The 21,313-nt window shown below is 33.7% G+C and overlaps 1 protein-coding gene across 4 annotated transcripts in view; it reads right to left on the bottom strand.

Moving 5' to 3' along the window:
- Nucleotides 1-21,313, bottom strand: part of LOC106063426 (uncharacterized) — a 93,551-nt gene that overhangs the window by 24,979 nt on the left and 47,259 nt on the right. For 3 of the 4 annotated variants that reach the window (XM_056029544.1, XM_056029545.1, XM_056029546.1), the window contains 9 exons: nucleotides 20,526-20,653; nucleotides 19,238-19,429; nucleotides 16,072-16,182; nucleotides 7,083-7,174; nucleotides 4,566-4,664; nucleotides 3,538-3,638; nucleotides 2,880-2,944; nucleotides 1,634-1,776; nucleotides 709-948 (listed from right to left, as the gene is read on the bottom strand). In XM_056029544.1, coding sequence (XP_055885519.1) covers nucleotides 709-948; nucleotides 1,634-1,776; nucleotides 2,880-2,944; nucleotides 3,538-3,638; nucleotides 4,566-4,664; nucleotides 7,083-7,174; nucleotides 16,072-16,182; nucleotides 19,238-19,429; nucleotides 20,526-20,653 — 1,171 coding nt within the window. Of the gene's footprint in view, nucleotides 1-708; nucleotides 949-1,633; nucleotides 1,777-2,879; nucleotides 2,945-3,537; nucleotides 3,639-4,565; nucleotides 4,665-7,082; nucleotides 7,175-8,154; nucleotides 8,235-16,071; nucleotides 16,183-19,237; nucleotides 19,430-20,525; nucleotides 20,654-21,313 lie in introns of those variants that run through there. The other variant, XM_056029547.1, reaches the window with a different exon arrangement.

Here is a 21,313-nt window from a genome sequence, read left to right as displayed (position 1 = left end):
AACTTTATATTTATATAATATTTTTAGGCATAAGGTTTATTCAAAGAAAATCATATAGACACTGATAAGTATCTAGACTTATTTCTCTTTCTTCAATTACCAAATAAATGAACCTGATGTTTGAAAAAACAAGGAAATAATTAATTTACTATTTATGATATACATATATTGATATGCAATGGTTGAACTAAAAACAAATTTGAACTATTAGTTTTTTTTTCAACAGTTCAAAATTTGGTGAACACAGCATTTACATGAAAAGTAGCCAGTATATACAGAATTGTTTTCTATAGTCAGGATTTAGATCATGACATTGCTGACTGGTAATGAGATAAAATGCAGATAATTTTTTCAAAAAAGACAATTTTACTTTTGTATTTATATAATTTGCAGAATACACTGTGTTACCATGGTTTGTTTTTTTACATTTTAAATAAAGTAACTGAATTAAACAATATTTTTTGGGACTTTCCAAGTAAGAGTGAAGGGTTTTAATATATCCAACTGCATCAGGTAAGTTTGATCAAGACTGGCCATATTCGTTTTGTTTGCTACAAAGAACAATCATATATTCACCAGATTTATTAATGTTAGTCAGCAAAAAAGTTTTTTTTTGAAGAACTGTTTTTGTTCCCTTATTTATTTCATTTTGAAATCACACAAAATATATCAGTATTTACTGTACCAATGCACAAAACTTAAACTTACCTTTATCATAAATAGTAATGCCATCAATGTTCAAAACAGATATATGTTTGCCTTGAATGGTTTCTGGTAGATGAATTTCCCATGCATTCCTGTGGGTTACAGTCAGATTTAAAGGCTTCCCATTTTTAAACCATTTAAACTGAATATTTTCAGATCCTCGAGCTGTGCAGGTTAATGTCAACATTCCACCTTCCTTGATAGGACTTTCACTGCTCATCTCTAGACTTAGAAATTTCATTTCTATCTCCAAGAAAAAACATGCATAAGAAAATAAGTCTTTTTTTTTTTGTAACATGCACAAGAACAAATAAACAAATAAATAGTTCCAGTTAAGCAGTTTAAAATATTATATCCTGGTAAAAAATGTAACAAGTTTTATCAAATGTAATGTAAAGCTTTTGGGGCTTAGTGACATTACATGAGTATGGTTGGCACAAGAGACTGAATGATAATTAGCACATAGCAATGAAAGTAATGGCCAGAGGTTGAGTCCTCATTATTATACTAGTTTAAACTCAACATCACAAAACTGGCTAATCATGTTGTCTAGAGGTTAGATTATTAACATACTGATTTGAGTTTGGCTGCCTGCTTACATTGTATCCTGCACAGAGGGTAAGGGCATTCAAAATATTTGAGTAGTTCTAGTCATACTGCCTAATAGATTTTACGAAATGTAATATACCTTGACATAACAGATAAATTCAAGACCATGCAACATCATGGACTTAATGCAAACTATTAAACTATACAAATTAAAAACTCTATTTCATCTCCACTTTTCTAGTTAAATAGTTTGCCAACAGAGACTGGGTTTCAAATGATATAAAATAATACTTAGTACAAAAACATTTTCTACAAAATTTTATAATATTCCAAAGTTAAAAAATAACCAACTAATTAGGCAAAACTTTATTACAATTACCTGGTTTGATCTGTACTATCATCTGACTCTGGTTGACAGCAATACCAAAAAGGTTTCCATCTTGTACTAGAGAGTGTAGAGACTGGTTAACAAACATCAATTCTTTTTTATCTATATAAAAATGAAAGTCTATCTTCTCTTCACTGAAAGAAAGAAAAAAAACATCTATACATTTAGAGAAACATATTTATGTAGTGTGTTAATTTCTGCATGTTTGTACAACTAATTAAACATACAAATGTTAAATTTAAACAAGAATAAAAATAAACTTTAAAATAGGGTCTAGCTTTTTTTTTCTTTGTCAATAAATTTCAGTAGAAACTAGTTGTCCTCATTTTTCATTAAAATATTGAATCAAGTTCTTAAGGAGGGGCTGAAGTTTCAGTCTTGACTTTTCTACCTATGGAGGGGTCTCAAGTTTCAATCTTGGCTTTTCTACCTATGGAGGGGTCTCAAGTTTCAATCTTGGCTTTTCTACCTAAGGAGGGGTCTCAAGTTTCAATCTTGGCTTTTCTACCTAAGGAGGGGTCTCAAGTTTCAATCTTGGCTTTTCTACCTAAGGAGGGGTCTCAAGTTTCAATCTTGGCTTTTCTACCTATGGAAGAGTCTCAAGTTTAAATCTTGACTTGTGGGGTAGTTGTGTTTCTTGAGTACCTAAAGGCAGCATGGAAACCTTCTCCCAGAGATCAATTTCCACAGAGATTGGACCTTACCACACAGAACATGTTAATGTATGGAAAATGTGCTATGATAATGTACTTCAAAAAAAAGGTTGGACCAATCAAACCATAATGGTGATTACAGTAGTTATACTTAGCTATTTTAGAATTTTGTGGAATTTCATAGGCCGTTGCTAATGGGAGGGGAATTACCTACTTATATCTGAACCATTGTGAGGTCAACCATCTGGACATTATATGCTTAAAATTTGGTATTTAATAAATCTATTTGATCCTGTTCCCCAACAGCAAAATTCCTCGAATGGCTACATGAGAACTATGCAAATCAGATGACATTCCAAAGGAGATTGGAGCTCATATCTAGTCATGATAGTCCAGAGTTTAAAATTCCACTATCATGAAACCTTGCCATGAAGGAAATTGGTGATTAAAAATGCAATAATAATAATAATAATAATCAGTCTAAAAGAAATGCCTGGATGTTTAGATAACCTTGTTATTTTAAATCTTTAAGCCAAATAATTGCCAAGATAAATGTATAGATCTCAAGAGGTTTGTGGTATTACCTAATATTGCTGATGATGAAGGAGTCTGCAGAAGAAAGTTTTGAATTTTCCAACCACAATGTGACCTGTAAGATACAAATACTAATCTGTTAAAGAAATGAAAAACCATAAAAACCTGTTTAAAATTATATTTTTACAAAAGTTTTCAGTGTATGACTTTTTAAGGTTTCTCTTTGCACACTCTATACAACCAGGGTAAGGAATAAGGGAGACAACTCACACAAAAACAACAACATTGTATCACTTGAAAAAAAAAGTTTTTTTAACAACTAAATTCAAAGAAAATTTTAAGTTTTTATTTTATCAGAATTAATAAAGATGGAAAAGCATTTACTAAATATTTGCAAAAAAAAAAAAAAAGACTTGCAAACAAACTAATCAGGAAAATGAAGTGGAAACATCCATGAAAAGAAACATTTTGAGGCAGATTGAGTTAGAAAAACAGATTGCATTACTACCATAGTTGAAGTAAAACTGGAGAAAGTAGGAGAAAATAAAATTACTTTAGGTCATTTTAGCTATTACACAATGTTATTATTACACAGAATTATTTATATACATGCCATACTCTCTATTCTTTCAAAAACGTATAAGTATTTATTATAAATGAAAAACAAAGTAATATCTCAATGGTAAAGAAAGTCAAGACTCAACTCACTTGGTCACTTAAATACTGTCTGTAGTACTCCAGTTCAGACATATTTTCTAAAAATACATCTCTGGATAAAATGTTCATCTGAACAAATATGCGAAAGCGCTCTTAAGAAAAGAGGAAAAAAAAAAGACATATAATCAAAGCCATGCAGTAAACTGACTAGCACAAAAGACAAACAATAAATTCATTACTGTATCCAAATAATGTTTTTCAACAACCAAATAAACACATAGATTGAGCATTCCTTTTGTTGCCTTTTCTTTTTATCAAATGTTTTCTTTTAATGTTTCTTTTTAACCATTTCCTTTTTTTGAACTGACAGGTCTCGGGTTTAAGTCCCAGTGGGTACTTGTCATAGGAAAGGAAAGTTTGTTGGTCATTGTGGTGGCCACATGACACCCTCACTAACCATTAACCATAGGAAACAGATGAGCTTAAAATCATTTGCCCCCACAGATGGCAAGGTCTTGTATTACTTATTTTTTGCTTTATCTCAAAGAATTCAACTTGCAAGCTCAAGGATAGTCTAAACAACTTTCCAAACTAATGAAATGTTAAGTTTTTTCTTTAAATAAATTGTCATTTCTCAACAAGATCTTTTTTTTTTAGATCTATGAACTTCTCCAAATGATGCTCCCATCTATCCAAATTATCTAAAAAGTAGGATTATTTGGTGTCTTTCCTAAACTAAAGTTGCACTAGTTGTAATGTTTGTTTGTTTGTTACTTTATATGGCCTTTTAAACTGCTTATGCTATTTAGTATACAATTTTAGACTGTTAAAGCTATTTAGTATACATTTTAAACTGTTAAAGCTATGTAGTAAGCATTTCAGACCTGTTAAATGTGTCCTGCAATTAAAACTCATTTGAATTTAGATCTATACAATAATGTCCTTCAGATGGTTTGGAATAGAATAAATATTTTTTTTGTCTGACTTAAAAATGCAGGATTCTGAGAAAAAAACAACAAAGAATCAAATTTTTGTAAACACTAAATACACCAACATTCAATTTTCTTAAAATGTCAAACCTTCATCAAGGCAATTGGAAGTTTTATTTTCTGGATCACAGGAATTATTAGAGACTGGAGACTTGTTCATGAAGTGAGAACAAACTGAGCTGGAGTGTCCTGAAACAATGCAATCCATTAGTTTTTAGGCATGTTGAGAGACTGTACTGTATTGTAATTAAAAAAACAACCTCATTTGAAAAAAAAAGTGTTTTTTTTATTATTATTATATTTTTTTTTCATTTTGTACCGTTCTTTTTTAACAAACTTAGAAAATGTTTTTACCTATGACAACTAGTAACTAGTACATGGGATCAAGTGAGAACTTATTGATCTCATCAATTACTACAAAATTATTTTTTTTTCTTTCCATTGTTACAGTCTTCTTCTCATTGTAACTACTCCTATTTCCATTTTTTTTTTAAACACATTCTATTTGTTTTTTGTTATTCTTTAAAACACATAAAACTAGGTATTACATTAAAATTACAAGTTAAATTACAGGGTTTGACACTGGTTATCTACCCTTTAGTTTGCATTATGCTTTTATATTTTCTATTCTTTTAAATTTATCTTAAAGCTGGTTGCAGATGGCACAGTGAGACAGCCAAGTTCTAGGTTGACAGCAGGAGATTTTTAAAATTAAAACAAAAAAAATCAATAAAAGTATTAATTTTATAGAAATTTTCTTGTTCCAAGTTTACTCATAACTTGAAGTCACAAAAGAACATTTGATTACTTTTCAAAAATCAATTATATATTTTATGTGTTTATTTTCCTTATCAAGAGAAATTTTTTTTTTTAAATTTCATTAAATGGCCCCACAAAAAAAAATATTTTCAATACCTGGTTCTTGAAAAAATTGACAAATTACTATCTTTCTTTTAAGGCTGTAGTCAATAACAAAATAATAGATACTTCAAATATACCATATATATCTACCAGCCACAAAGTGTATCAGACATGACTTCTGATAAATGAAAAAAATATATATTCCGGGAATATGTTTCTGTTGATTGTTTTATTTATAATGTCTCCATAAACTGCTTCCAGTTCAAAGGTTGTCAACTGTGCCATAAACAACAGTTGACTCTTGTTTTGGCTGACTACTGCCTTGGCAGAACAATTTAGTCAAGTTGTCACAGAGTCAACTGTTGTTTCCTGCTCTTTCTCACATACAAAGTATTTCAATCTAACAGTCTCATCTTTTACCAAGAATCATTGCATTCATTTGCAAAACTGGTTTTATATTTAGGATCTATTTATTACTCATTTTTTTTCTGTACAAGTGGCAGTAGGAGACCAAGAGTTACCTACTAAAGTAGGTTTTGTTTTTAGCGGCCCCTGAAAGGGAAAAGACGCTATTTGTTTTGTGTGGCCATTTTGGGAGTGAAAACCAAGTTGGAAAAATTGTAACTTGGGAAAAGATAATAATAAAATCCCAAGATATATGCCCAAATATGCCTTGACACATCTAGATGGTAGTTTAAGTGTAAATGATACAGCACAACGTAATACCATTTAAAGTATAACAAAAGAAACCTGTTCATATGATGTTAAGTCTGTTTATAATTTTAATTAAATATTTTTGTTAAATTTGCAATAACATAGTGTTCATTGGAACATATTTCAAGAAAATTGATGGGAGGGTTGACACCCTGAGCTACTGCACTAGGTGCCACTGAACTGTATTGGGAGGTTTCCATGCTGATCTTAGCTGATCACTTAACGCTACTCTACTTATTCCAGAAGAGTTAGAAGAGTCTTCTCAAAGACAACGTGTTGCACTGTTTGCATGTATGTGAAAAACAACGCCAAATTTTAAAAGAATATGGCCTGAATATATTTCTCGTCCATTGGTGAATTTGATGGGGGCTGCCTCTGAGTTTGTGTGATAATACAAACTATCTTTGTAATCTTGTTTATTCTAGTTTCTTATATTTTTTTTCTAAATGCTGCTAATTTAATATATTTTTAAGGTATCAAGCATGCATAAGTCTTTTTTTAAATTTATTTCTTTTATGATACTGCTAAAATCATTTATATTTTTTTACTTTTTATTTTATGCTCTATAAAAATAAAAAAAGGCATACTTTTTCATACAGTTATTTGACATTGTCAGCTATAGATGAAATATAATCTAGTAAGAAAACACATTGATTAAAGTGATCATTTAAAAAAAGCTTTTTGACTTTCAAAGATTGGAACCACTCAGCCATAACTTTATTTTGTCAATACTTAGACTGAGCTGCAAACAATTTTATTTTAGAAAACTAATATCAGCATATAAATTCAGTAATATATATATATATATATATATATTTATTTATTTATATATATATATAGGCCTATATATCCAAACCTATAATTTTAACTATGTTATGTTTATCAAATACTAAGTTTCAAATTACTCTATTTTTAGATGATCTAGTAGGCTTACTAATGATTATGACAAGTAATATGAAAGCACTAGCTAGCAGTTGATCTTTAAATGCAAAAACAATTATATAAATACTACCTAATAATCAATTTAATTACCTTTTTTATTGGATATTAGATGATTTTCGCACAGTTTCCCCATGTAGTTTGGTGGGCACTCACAAGCATTAAACTGTGATCCATATAAATAGCTGTAGAGAATTTTAAAAAATAAATTACTAGATTATTTTTTCTTTGGTCACATCAGCTGCACGGAGAGGGGGGAATAGCTGTGTGGGCGACATCGTTCCGACCATAAACAATGCCCAGGCTTTCATCTCACTTATTCAAAGCCCTAACCCCAATCTACAAAATAGGGCTCCACAGCCACATGAGGAAGTGTGCTCTGAGACGAAACATAGTCGTTCTATGACTGAAGGAGGCCAATGAAGAAATTACAATTTATCGTATGAAATATAGACATTACTTCAAAAAAGAAGATGATTATGTCCTATGCGTGTTCCTATGTCAATCTAGCCATGAATATTAATCAATGACTTAAATTCTGCCAGAGGCCAGGTCATTGGTTTTCCTGGCTGACTCAGGCAACCCATTCCATGCTCTAATAGCACTAGGAAAGAAGGAGCATTTGTACAAATTTCTCCTAGCATATGGAACAAAGAATGTCCCTTTATCTTTTATTAGGTTTTTTTTTTGTATTTGAAGATTATGGATTAATTTATGTATAATTGCTACTTTACTTTTAAGTCTTCTAACCTGAAGGCTTTCTAAATTTAGTGATGTTACTAAAGGTGACTAAAGGTTTTACTATAATGAAATATGTAAATTCGTTTGTTATGAATCTCCCTGCTCTATTTCTTGAGTTGAGGGGTCCCAAACAGAGGATGCATATTCTATTATTGGCCTAACCAAGAATAAATTTAAAAGATTTTGGAAGACCGTAGACATAGAGCTATATAGCTCTATAGACCTATAGTATAAGTTATAAATAGTTGTTCATGTTGGACATACACAATATTTGTAACACGACAAAACGAGAGTCAATTCGGATTGATCACTTCGTGATACGCTTAGGAGATAAGACATGAGAATCACGAACGTCTTCTTTAAAATTGGCATGTATTTGTATCAAATTTGCATGCTAAATTATTTTTTTTAAAGTAGGCCTTACGCATTTAGGAGATCATCAAACTCCTTCGCACCTAAATCTAGACCCAAGCAAGATTCTAGATCTATATAGGCCTATATAAGTATATTGATCTAAATCTATGATCTGTGTCAAGCATGATGAACGCGATAGTGAAATTAAATTTCACTAACCTATGTAACTTTTACCTTCTTATTAATTTTAATGAGTTATTTATCAAAGGTGACCTGTGCGCCAACATTGCAGGAGGCGGTGAAATCAGATTTTCAACAGCAGCTCCATACGTTTTTGATGTTCAAACTAGATAGATGAACAGACAGGCAGAACAAAAGCAGATAGCTACTTTTCCCCACGGGAGCCGCTACAAAACTGAAGCATAACATTAGCTCCATTAACACCAGGGTTAGCAGACATTTGCAAGGCCACAGAAGGACAAATGGGAGGTCAAAGCCTAAGAAAGGAGGACAGAAAAAAAACAAGACAGAAAACTTTAAAAACTACGTTCAATTTATTTGATGAAATATGTCAGTCGACCAAAGGTTGTAAAACTACTTAAGAATCATATTTCTAGGACATTACGACTTCTTGGTCGAGTACATCATTAGCGCTAACATAGATCTACTTTTGGACAAAAGAACATTGATCAAACGCTGTTTATTATGGTCGCCCTGCAAAAGAATACTAAATCACAGATCTTAGATCTAATACCCATTGGGTTGACAGTGTAGTTGAGTGTAGTACTATGATAGTTTGCTTAAATAATTAAAATATGTTGGCATTGATGGTCCATTGCATTAGTGGATTAAAGATTTTCTGATAGGGAGAGAACAAACTGTAATAATAAATGGCTCTAAATCAACACCAATAACAGTAAACTCAGGTGTACCTCAAGGAACAGTCTTAGGTCCACTACTATTTTTAATTTACATAAACGATTTACCAAATTGCATTAGTTCAGAGTAACAAAAAAAAAAAACTAAAACAAATTAATTCCACTTATCTTATTCATGGTAAACCAGTAACATACTAAAAACGCAAATACCTAGGTGTTATAATAAATGAAAAACTGTCATGGAATCCCTATATTGATGAAACTATCAAAAAAAAACAAAAAAAACAAACAAAGCATTAGGGTTTATTAAAAGAAATTTTTATAAATCAATTAAGAACATAAAACTAAAATGTTATTTAACCTAGGCTATGCCAATTATATAATATGCATCCTCTGTTTGGGACCCCTCAACTCAAGAAAACATTAAGAAACTGGAACAGACACAAAATAGAGCAGTGAGATTCATAACAAACGAATATTCACATTTGACTAGAGTAACACCTATAGTAAAATCACTAAATTTAGAAAGCATTCAGGATAGAAGACTTAAAAGTAAAGTAGCAATTATACATAAAACACTGAACCACAATCTTCAAATACAAAAACAAAAGTTAATAAAATACTCAGAAAGACAAAAAGATAAAAGCACATTCCTTTTTCCATATGCTAGGACAAATCTGTACAAATTCTCCTTCTTCCCTAGCGCTCTTAGAGCATGGAATGGGTTGTCTGAGCTAGCCAGGAAAACCAGTGACTTGGCAGAATTTAGGTTATTGGTTAATATGCATGACTAAATGCACGGCGCGTAGGACGTAATCATCTTCTTTTTTGAAGTAACGTCTGCATCATATAAGATAAGTTAAGATAAGATTACTGGCTCTCTGGCAAGGTCAACGAAGTGCTCTTTGAACGTTTAATTAAACCTAAATTGTTTTTGTTTCCACTGACCCTGAGAACATGGCGCCCCCAACAGCTACCAACGCCTCATAAAACTAAAGGTGGCCATGTTTGAGGATGTAATGCAGTGTTTCTAAAACTTTTACCATTGGCGCCCCTCTTAACCAACTAGGGACCCGGGGGAGCTCTATGGGCTGCCACTTTGAAATCCTCGAATGTAATGAAAAAGAAAAGAAACGTTTATCTATCTATCTATCTATCTATCTATCTATCTATCTATCTATCTATCTATCTATCTATCTATCTATCTTATCTATCTATCTATCTATCTATCTATCTATCTATCTATCTATCTATCTCTATCTATCTATCTATCTATCTATCTATCTATCTGTCTGTCTGTCTGTCTGTCTTTCTATCTGTCTATCTATCGTAATAGTGTGAATGAAGGCAAAATGAAAATAATGTGTTTTTTTCTACCATTTCTTCCTATGTTTACTGTACATCGAATGTTCATGTTTGTATAATGTGTCGAATAGGGAATTTCAAGCAAAACAGCAAAACAAAATGTATGAATAGCCAGCCACATGCATTCAACTTTGATTCTGTACAGCCGACCAGACACAGAATTCCTAGACTAAATCAATGTTTATGGTCAAAACAGAATGAAACTCTAAAGCTAGAAAACAAAGACTTGACCAATCAATAGGAAGTGATTTAAAGGTTGGCAGCTAGTTTCTAATGGTCTGGAGAGGTAGGACGGGAGACAAATCACGTGAAAAGGCGAAGAAGTTAATTGTGTACAGTTTGCTTCAGAAACAGAGAGAGAGAGAAACAGACGTAACGATAGAGAGACATAACATAATGTGTTACTAAAATCCAGAATTAATCAAATATATTTCTTCTTTACACAAAGCATCTAAAGTCTGTAAACACTTTAAAAAAGTAAACTAGATGTAAAACAATAAAGAAAATACAATATATGAAGCAGAAGAGTTTTTATGGCTGCTGTCTCTAAGTGCGGTCAAGAAAGCACTTATCCCTTAACGACTTTTACTTTATTTATGCACTTTGTCTCGGTAAGTTTAACTTCAAGTACAAGCATCGAGGCTAAACGTATGTACACAATTAGTACATCTAGAGTCTTATATTTGATCTCAAATAATTTGAAGTAACCTAAAGATTTCCATTTTGAAACTTCCTACTTTGTCTAGCACCTACCAGACACAACATGGGGAGGTAATATGTAGGCAATAGTCAGAGATGAAACAAGCTGAATGCCTGGGCACTAGTTATGCTTGGAACGATGTCGCCACGCAGGTGATGTGTCGAAATGAATGGCAAATATCCAACACAGTTTAGTGTCAGTAGCGTCGCAGGTTCTGCCAGGGTTTAGCATTGTGTGCCGCAAAATGCATAAGAGTCACCAGCTCCTGATTTGGCCCCAGGGTTGTCTCCAGAAGCCTTTCCCATGTTTGGGTACATCCGCAAGGCAGCTTAGGTTTGGATTCAGAGTTTTCCTTCTCCCCGGTGGGTAGCCAACCCAAACTAACGAGCCCCTCCTGCACAAAGCTTACTGGTTTTTAATCGCAAGTTGCTCGCTCCTCCCCCTTCTCCTGCTAGTGGTAACAGTACCTCCGGGCTCTATCTGAACCAAACGATTAGGTCAGGAGTAGGACTGGTTGTCAGAGGCTATATGAGACACAAATCATCGGCCTGTAGGTCGTAGGCTTTCAAAGTGACTGAGTTAATCGAACTTTCTGGTTAATTGTAGATCAGGAGCGCTGACAGCGGGCAATGCTGTCATTCTAAGGCAATTAATGTGCGCTCCGGGGTGCCTCAGTGGTTCTGTTCACGAAGATAAACAGTAGCTTCTCGATTCTCGGTATTTTTTGAATCAGGTAAAGACGGCGATCATGCCTCAATATAGTTCATGATCAGTAAATTAGGCGTCGATACACTTACTTCTTTAGTGATCAGGCAATCAGTTTTGTCGAACTCTGACATGGCCGTTGACTTGAAGTTTGTTGACATCGAGCTGACCCTTCACTGTGCTAAGACCCGTTGATTGTTCAAGCGGGGTGGCCAATGCAGAGAAGATGTCTAGTCTGGGTCGGTATAGTTTGACTGATCAGAAGACAGGCTGAGTGTTGATGTACGCGTAGTATTACTTGTGAGTTCGTGGCCACAGACATTCAGATCAAGACAGTCCACAATAAAGTCAATCAACAATAACTGTTTAATTTAGAACGGGAACGGTCTAGTCTCAGTCACTATAATAGACGAGGTTACCTCTATGAATGCCTAGCCTTAACTCTGTGTTTATATCTACCATACAGTCTGGTTTTGGATTGATGTCGTCATAATTGTGTGTTCACTAGCAGTCACCTAAAGTGTGTCTCTACACAATCTCCAGTGTACCATCACACGTCTCCATCTCAATACGTTTAAACTTTAAACCATTCACTTTGAGACAAAGGATGATAACTGAAGCTCAGAACTGCAAGTCTAAAAGTATCAACCTTATTCTTGTGTAGACAGAGCTCAGGACGACATTTAGTTCAGCGAAATCCTACAAATCAGCAATAGTTTTACAGTAATGGTTGGGTGTATTACATACAATTGTTTTTCTGATTGAGCAAGTGGCAAAATTAAAAAAAAAAAATGTAACATAAAAATTAAAAAAAAAAAAAGAACACAAGCTAGAAACAAAATATTTGTGAGGTAAGGCGGAGCTTGGTTGTTTCTGGTTTATGATCGATTGGAGAAAACAAAGGATTAGAGAAAACAATCTCCAATATCTTGTACACAACTTCATTGTTCTACTCCATTAGTGTAGTGATTCTCACTGGGGGGCGCTCTGATTGTATCACTTCATCAGATTAAATCCAGACGACAATCATGGCGTACTGTCACGTGATTATCTAACATGAAATATTAGTTTTGTCAATGACAGAAATCATGTTCAGATTTCTAGAAATTTAGAAGCTTCATATCTCTAACTTTGAAGGGATATATTTTTTTTTAAAGTTAGTTATTTCCTAATTGGTTTGTAAAAGGTTAGTAAGAAAGACTCTAGCATGAACAGTCAAAGCAGCTATTTTAATAAAACAATCACGCATGTAAAAAAAGGCCATTCTTTAATAAACAGCGATACATATTAAAACAGCTATCTTAATATTGCAGCCCAATTCAAGACACGTGTCTTAATATAAACAGTCATACATGTCAAAGCAGCCATACAAGTCAAAACAGCTAGACATCTAAACAACTATCGTAATATAAACAGCCATACATTTCTAAACAGCTAGTTCAACAATGCGCAAGCATAGAGATTCTAATTTAGAGACCACAATTCTAAATAGAAAGATATATGAAAAGGAGTATAACACGTTTACCAATATGAGAGAAAAAAAAAACGTTCTCTGTTTGGCCCCTGTGCACTCGAACATAAAGAAACATTAGAGTATGCAACAGGTTGCCGGAGTCAGCCAGAAAAAAAAACAAGACTAAGAAGAGTTTTTAAGTCTCCAGTTAACATGCAAGAATAGATTAACATTTTAAATTATTTTCTTCAGTTGGTCTAATTAATGCAATAATAGCATGATGAAATAAATTTTTTTTTAGAAGAAAAGTTCCCCTTTCAGACATTGCGCTGATGTAAACGTCATCTGGTTCTGTGGCCCATGTTAACGAAGGTGTCACGCGTCATCAACCGCCTTTACTTTTCCACAACTAATGTCATGTACCCTTAGAGCTGGGTGGACTCAGAGGCACCATAAAGATATTAAAATTAAGAATCCCAGTCTTCACCAGGATTCAAACCCGGGAGCCAAACACTTTACCACTCCATGATGAAATATAGGTCAGGTAATTTCTTGTCTCTTACTGTATAGAACTTTCCATTAAAAGAAAAACAAAATACTTTTTGGAAAAGGGAAAAGGGGGGGGGGGGAGAGGTTACCTTTGTCAACGCTACCAATATTCATTCAAGCCTTCTCAAGGGGACTAATTCAACTTATACCACCACATTTGTCATGTACGATTTCTTTCCCTTGTTTGATACCAAACAAAATAATTAATTACCAATAGTTAATTATATAATTGTTTTTGTTTAATTGTTATTGATCCTTGTTTTGTCTTGTACAAGAAATAATTGTACAAGAAATAATTATGTAAAATTTCAAGTTGATCCAAGATAGGGTTTGGGAAAAATAACGTTACCAGATAGACAGAGTGGGTTGAAATAAGTTGTGTAATGTTAGGACATGATTAGGAATTCGTTATTTGTTTCGGGAATTGGGTAAAGTTTTACTTAGCGACGATGACGTAAAGTTGGTTAAAAAATAAGAACGCTCTAAGTGACGCTACAAAGGAAGATGCATTGTGTAGAGCAGTACAATAGATATACGGATTTACGGACATAGCTGACATCAGACGATTCCCTTCTTGATTATTAAATATATTTGTAGAACAACATCATCGTCGACTACATATTTTGATTGATTCCGCCTTTCGTCGGTGTTATTGAAGTAGTTCGAGTTCAGCATTACTTCCAGTCAGACGTAGATCTACACTAGATATATTTCCAAGAATCAACACTGCGCGGAAACCTTAACAGTAAAAAGACTATCAATTTTTCCCAATGAAGTTTTACTATCGAGAAAAATTAATATCAGAGCTTTTTTCTTTTAATGATGATCCTAAAATCTGGAAACAAAAAGACGAGACTTCCGGGCCTTCTGTAACTCGCTGACATGAAAATGGACAAAGGCAACTTTGTGGCGAATCAAACAAAAACATCTTCTGATAGTTGGCATAAGTTTATATTTTTCATCAGAAAGATGAAAGCTTGTATTCGTAATTAGCATTAGCTTTAATAGATTTATTTCAGAAGTAGTTTTGTTAGATGTATAAGTATATGCAGGTTTCTTGTGTAGTTACTTCATTGTTGCCTTGAAGTTGTACGATTACATCAAGTTGGTTGATAAAATGATTAGCCTACTCACGTCAATGTAGTCTCTAGTAGTTACTAAAAATACTGAATCATATAATTCAACAAGGAACAGTCAAAAGCACTAACTGATAATTATATAGAAGGCTCTTTTTTTTCAGCGCAAGACATTGTGCACCTGAATGTTGTTATTAAAACTGTCATTTAACTTTAGCGAAGGAATATCATAAACCTTATTGCTAATTTATAGTTAGTATTATTGAATGGAAATGATTTTTCATTGAAAAAAAAAACAACAACAAATATATGAGAAACAATATTATGTTACTGTGTACTAAATGTACTGATCTTGTACATTGGTGGGCTGATCCTACATCTCTATGTGTAACTGGTGTGAAATAAGATCGGTGAGATGTATTCTTGACCGGAAGTACATAAAAATGGCAAGATGGCTGTGAGTGAAATATGTGAAATCCTATCGTGTCGTGCACTGAAATAAAGTCTCGTACTTGTTACAAGCAGATATAGCAATTGGATCATCTGAGTGCATTGAATACCAGCTGTGGTTATAAACACATACAAAAAGGGGTTGGCAGCATGCACTATTTACTTCCGGAAGCGAAGAATGACCTTGAAGTATTAATATAAATAGTCTAGAATACTTAAATGTCTCTGTTTAGCCTTGACATTGTTACTACATCTATGAATGCCTTGGTATTAATACTAAATGCCAACCTGAACGAGTCTTCATCCAAAAGGAATAAAAGTATCAGTGGAACAAGTGTATGAAGCAAGAACTGATAGGTCACTGATAGGTCAGTGATAGATTAGTCATAGGGCACTGATAGGTTATTCATGACAGGTCAATCATAGGTCACTGATAGGTCACTTATAGGTCATTCATGGCAGGTCAATCATAGCTTTTCATAGGACACTTACAGGTTATTCATGACAGGTCAATCATAGGTCACTGATAGGTCAGTGATAGATTAGTCATAGGACACTTATAGGTTATTCATGATAGGTCAATCATAGGTCACTGATAAGTCACTGATAGGTCACTTATAGGTCATTCATGGCAGGTCAATGATAGCTTTTCATAGGACACTTATAGGTTATTCATGACAGGTCAATCATAGGTCACTGATAGGTCATTCATAGGTCACTGATAGGTCAATCGTAGGCCATGGCTAGGTGACATACTGACCATAAAATTATTTGAGTTTCATCTACTTAATTCAACGTTTTATTAACTTACCGACATTGACCCCCATTTAAGCAGGAATTGATTCCAGAATCTGGGTCACAGTGTGGTCCTCTGTGACATTGCGAACCCCAAAAACCCTGGAAGCAGTCACAATGAAATTTGCTGAAACAAAGGATACATGTAAAAGATTTTTAAAACTAGAAACTTGATTCGATCAGATTTGTGATCCAAAATCTACAATCTAGATATAAGAGTTCAATGCTATGGAGGACACGGACTATTACAAGAACAAAGCGTGAACTATAAATTGTGATAGTAAATGTGATTGTTTTGTCAGGCACGTCCTGTGATTGTAACCCAATAACCCACATTGCTGGCATGTCGAAAGAATGTGCTAATTAACAGATAGGGGGATTATTGAATTTAGACCTATATATATGGACGATCTAACACGAATAAAGAGCATTTAAACAGACAAGAAAGTGTTTGTTAGTCTCTACTAGCCTACTATTACATAAATAATGAACTATCTTCATGTACTTTATAACGTACTACCGCCATGGACCCATAAACACCCTGACAAGTGAAATAACTCTAATTTGTGACATAATGCACAAGATACAACAAGCCGAATTATAAGCCCCCCCCCCCCCAACCCCCGGCTCACAACCCATTCGACCTGAGAACTTTAGTAACCCTTATGGAAAAAAAAGGGATATACACAATGTAGATCAAATGATCTTGATCAAATCCTTAACTATAGCAGCCCTTGCACGCTCAATCATTTTAGTCCCGGGAAGAAACACACTCAGACACACACAAAAACGCGTGTTTATAGAGCTCTTTTTGTCTTTTGGATAAAAAAGGAAATGTCAATTTTAACTTGTGACTGTTGGTCGTAAAGTACGTGCTCAAGACTCCATGCATTGAAGTCGAGGGTTAGTCAGAACAAGTAAATATAAGATTATTTTCGTTGTACCTAAGTTATAGCATGATATATATATATAATAAAATAATAATAATAAGGCTAGTCTTCGAGTCCGAAGATTTGTGAGGAATGCAGTATTTCCCGAAGCTGCGCAGTCCCAGCTGTGACCTACATATTTTGCCACATCCAGGGCAAGCATAACCATTGTCCGCAGGTGGTCGATTTAGATTTTCCCTTCGCCGTCTGCGTTTGTCCTAGGCAGCAGATTTTCTTTTGGTCTCAAATGTGTATCCCGCGGCCTTCGTGAGTGACCTCCAGCTGTCTCGTTCTGTGGCCGCATTCAACCAGGTTCTCTCCTCTATGTCAGCCAAGGAAAGTTGACGCCTAAGCTGGTCTTTGAAGCATTTCCGTGGGGCGCCTCTGTTACGTCGACCACCTTTTAGCTCACCAAAAAAGACTGCCTTTGGCATACGTTCGTCTCCCATAGATAGATAGATAGATAGATAGATAGATAGATAGATAGATAGATAGATAGATAGATAGATAGATAGATAGATAGATAGATAGATAGATAGAGATATATATAATTATATATATATATATAAATATTTAGATAGATAGATAGATAGATAGATATATACATGTATATATATCTATATCTATCTATCTATATCTATCTATCTGTCTATCTATATATATATATATATATAACATAGGCCTAAATGCTGTTACGTATTTGAGGTGAATAATAACTGGAGCGAAAGTGTCATTCAGTCGAGCATATATGTCAGTGATTCTATTGAATTCACTGGGTTAGGAAGGCCAGAAACAATGTGGATCAATACCATCAACTCAGCATGAGGAAAGCATTTTACGTCACTGCTAGCAGACGATGAGTTTTCTAAAGGTTCCCTAGTCCCTTCCTCAGTGATAACCCAATGAACATAAAGTACTATTAAATTACTTAAGGTATTAAGGGTTTTTAGCGGCCCCCAAATGGGGAAAAACCTCTATTAGTTTTATGTGGTCTGTCTGTCCGTCCATCACATATAGATCGCGAAAACTAGAAAATATATTAAAACTCCGATATCATGATTAGAACTGAGGATTGCTTATTCACCAACAAAATATCTGGCAACTTTTTCAATCTGGACCTTTTGAAAGTTTTTTTTTATTTGATACATGAAATGTGAATTTTTAAGACAGCAATCAAAGCAAGTGTCTTAACTGAACGCCGCCGCATAGTTGTTGGATTTGGCTATTTCATGCGGCCTCACAAGTTATTTCTCTTCCCATGTCTATGCTGACATAAAGACTTTCCAAACAAAACCGCAACTGACCATTCAGCCGGAGGTGTCACTTCCCAACATGGACCGCTCTACAAAATTATAAGCAGCTAAATATGTCTTTCCCCAAACGAAAAAAATGATCCAACTTCTGAGGCTATTGAAGGATATTTTCAGTGAAAGATTTCTGGATTGTCATCAGAATGAAATATGTCTTTTCGAAAATCCATTTGCGGCCTATGTTTCAATTGCCACGACAGATCTGCAACTGGAACTGATTGACATTTAAAGCCAGAGATCCCTGCAGACAAATAATTTCTACGCAGTTGCCTGCAGAAACTTTTCTAAATCTCCGAAAACAAACGCTAAGGAGGATTTCAATGTTTACAAGCACAGATTTGTGTGAACTAACTTTACAGTGATTAAATGGACGAAATCAATATTACGTCATCAATTCACGGACGACAATCTAGACTGGACATGGAGATTTTTTAAAACTACAAAATGTCGTGAAATTTTTAAAAAAGTTTAAACAAGGCTTTACGCTGTAAAGTAGTTATAAGAAGCAAAGGGTCTTTTTTTCAACCCTAACCTATGTAATATATCATTTAATTTTTAGATCTAGATCTAGTAATTGTACCATGGAACTATACAAAATAAGAGTACTCTCGTCTCATAATTATTATTTTGCAATTTTTATATTAGAAATATGATATATACATAATCTAGAAAGATCTAGGTAATCAATCTATTCAAATGTACATGTATATATTCTATAAGTCTATGGTTTCAGATCAACTGCAAGCATTCCATTACTAAAAATACGAACTAGATCCTCGGATTTCTAATAAAAGTGACTCCAAGTCGATTTCATTTGTTCTTGTTTTTTTTTTTTCGTTATTTTGGAGGCCGTGTCATGTCGGAAATGAAAATAGCCGCAGACCGAATTAGGTTGGGCAGCACTGGTCTAAGGTAAGCACAAACAACACCTTTTGTGTTCTACCTGTAGTCTGAAGTGACCAAACAATTTCCTAGGTATGAGCAGTGATGTAAGCTACACAGAGCTGGCAATGTAGCCTTCATAGGTAGCATTAAGTATGTGATGTTGAAACCATGATAATCTGTCAGGTACTGGTCGACCTTGAGGTTAGCATTGGTGGGGTCCGTTACCTTGAGATCTAGCACAACATAATTTCTGCAAGACAGAAATAGAAGGAAATAGATTAAATAGATAGATTAAATAGATAGATTAAATAGATAGATTAAATAGATAGATGTATAGATTCAAGTTTTCTTCGTTTTAACAAAGAGACAAATAAATAAATGAATAAACTAGTTAACAGTTCAAGCAATTATCTAATAAGTTAACTAGTTCTCTGGATTTTTTCCAACTTAATAGAAACATTCATTAATTTTATATAGGATATTGTTAACCATGTCATTTGCCAATTTGGTTAAAATATCCAAAACCAAATCTAAGAAATGTGTCAACCCTCTTTTTTCTGTAGTATAGGCCTACTCATTTGATTTAAACATTCATTAAACCTACTTTAGGCCACATGTTAACCCTTTTCCTTTACTTTTGCCACTTGACGTGTTTTCTGAATTATTTCAACTAAAAAAAGACTCATTTAAAATGTATCTAATTGTTACTTAATTGTGTAAAAACATCAATTATGAATTTATGATTTAAAATAAACCGCTAACAAAAAGAAATCTACTATCCGTTATTGGGTAAGAAACTCTTGCTCATGTGTATATGTCAATATATACTGAAGAATAGTCTATGTTTCTATGTTTATGTATGCTGTACAAGATTATACACTACAGACTATGTGTCTATGTATACTGTAAACTGTTGTACACTACAGACGATGTGTCTATGTATACTGTACACTGTTGTACACTACAAACTATGTGTCTATGTATACTGTAAACTGTTGTACATTACAAACTATGTGTCTATGTATACTGTAAACTGTTGTACACTACAGACTATGTGTCTATGTATACTGTAAACTGTTGTACACTACAGACTATGTATCTATGTATACTGTAAACTGTTGTACACTGCAAACTATGTGTCTATGTATATTGTAAACTGTTGTACACTACAGACGATGTGTCTATGTATACTGTACACTGTTGTACACTACAGACTATGTATCTATGTATATTGTAAACTGTTGTACACTACAGACGATGTGTCTATGTATACTGTACACTGTTGTACACTACAGACTATATGTCTATGTATAATGTACACTGTTGTACAGACTATGTGTCATCACCTGTAGGAGACAATACTTCCCACTTCATTCTCAGCGCTGATCTCTCCAATGAATTGTTTATTGATGTACACCGTGTCGTTTTCGAAATAGTCGTATTCATAGATGTGGAGGGAATGCAGAAGAACATACTGAAAGTAATAATGTATTAGTTCTTATTTGTTGCGGGAATGCAGAAGAAAGTAATAATGTATTAGTTCTTATTTGATGAGGGAATGCAGAAGAAAGTAATAATGTATTAGTTCTTATTTGTTGGGGGATTGCAGAAGAAAGTAATAAGACTAAGGCTGCTTTATTGATCCTTATGGAAATTTGTTGTGATTACAAGGACTCTTTTCTCATACAAAGATAATACATAAGAAACACATAAATAGAACATATATAATATAAAGAGTTCATGCAGCGACACACAGGTATCTTAGTCCTTTTCATGTATAATAATGTAGTATTTCAAATTTGTTTAGTAACTGCAGAAAAAGTAAAGATGTATTAGTTCATATTTGTTTAGGGAATGAATTAATGGCTAGCCTGTAACCCGCTATTGTAATCTCGATCTATTACTCAGTAAAAAAAAAAACTATAAAGAAAAAAAAGTATAGACAAATATTCTGGATTTAGAAAACAGAGAATAAGTGTCCTTGAGATATTTGTTCGTTTCTTTGGCTAAGTGGATACAAATGGTCTTGATGGTCTCTACCAGCTCTCAGTCTATTCCTGGTACGAGGTCTGGATTAAAATCCAACTAGCAATGGTTAGGTACCTTGGGAGTGAGGTCTAGACTAGCAATGGTT

This window comes from Biomphalaria glabrata, chromosome 5, assembly GCF_947242115.1.
Source record: "Biomphalaria glabrata chromosome 5, xgBioGlab47.1, whole genome shotgun sequence".
Classification (NCBI taxonomy): domain Eukaryota; kingdom Metazoa; phylum Mollusca; class Gastropoda; family Planorbidae; genus Biomphalaria; species Biomphalaria glabrata.
Note: the sequence above shows the minus strand (reverse complement) of the source record. Positions and strands in the feature narration are given on the sequence as shown.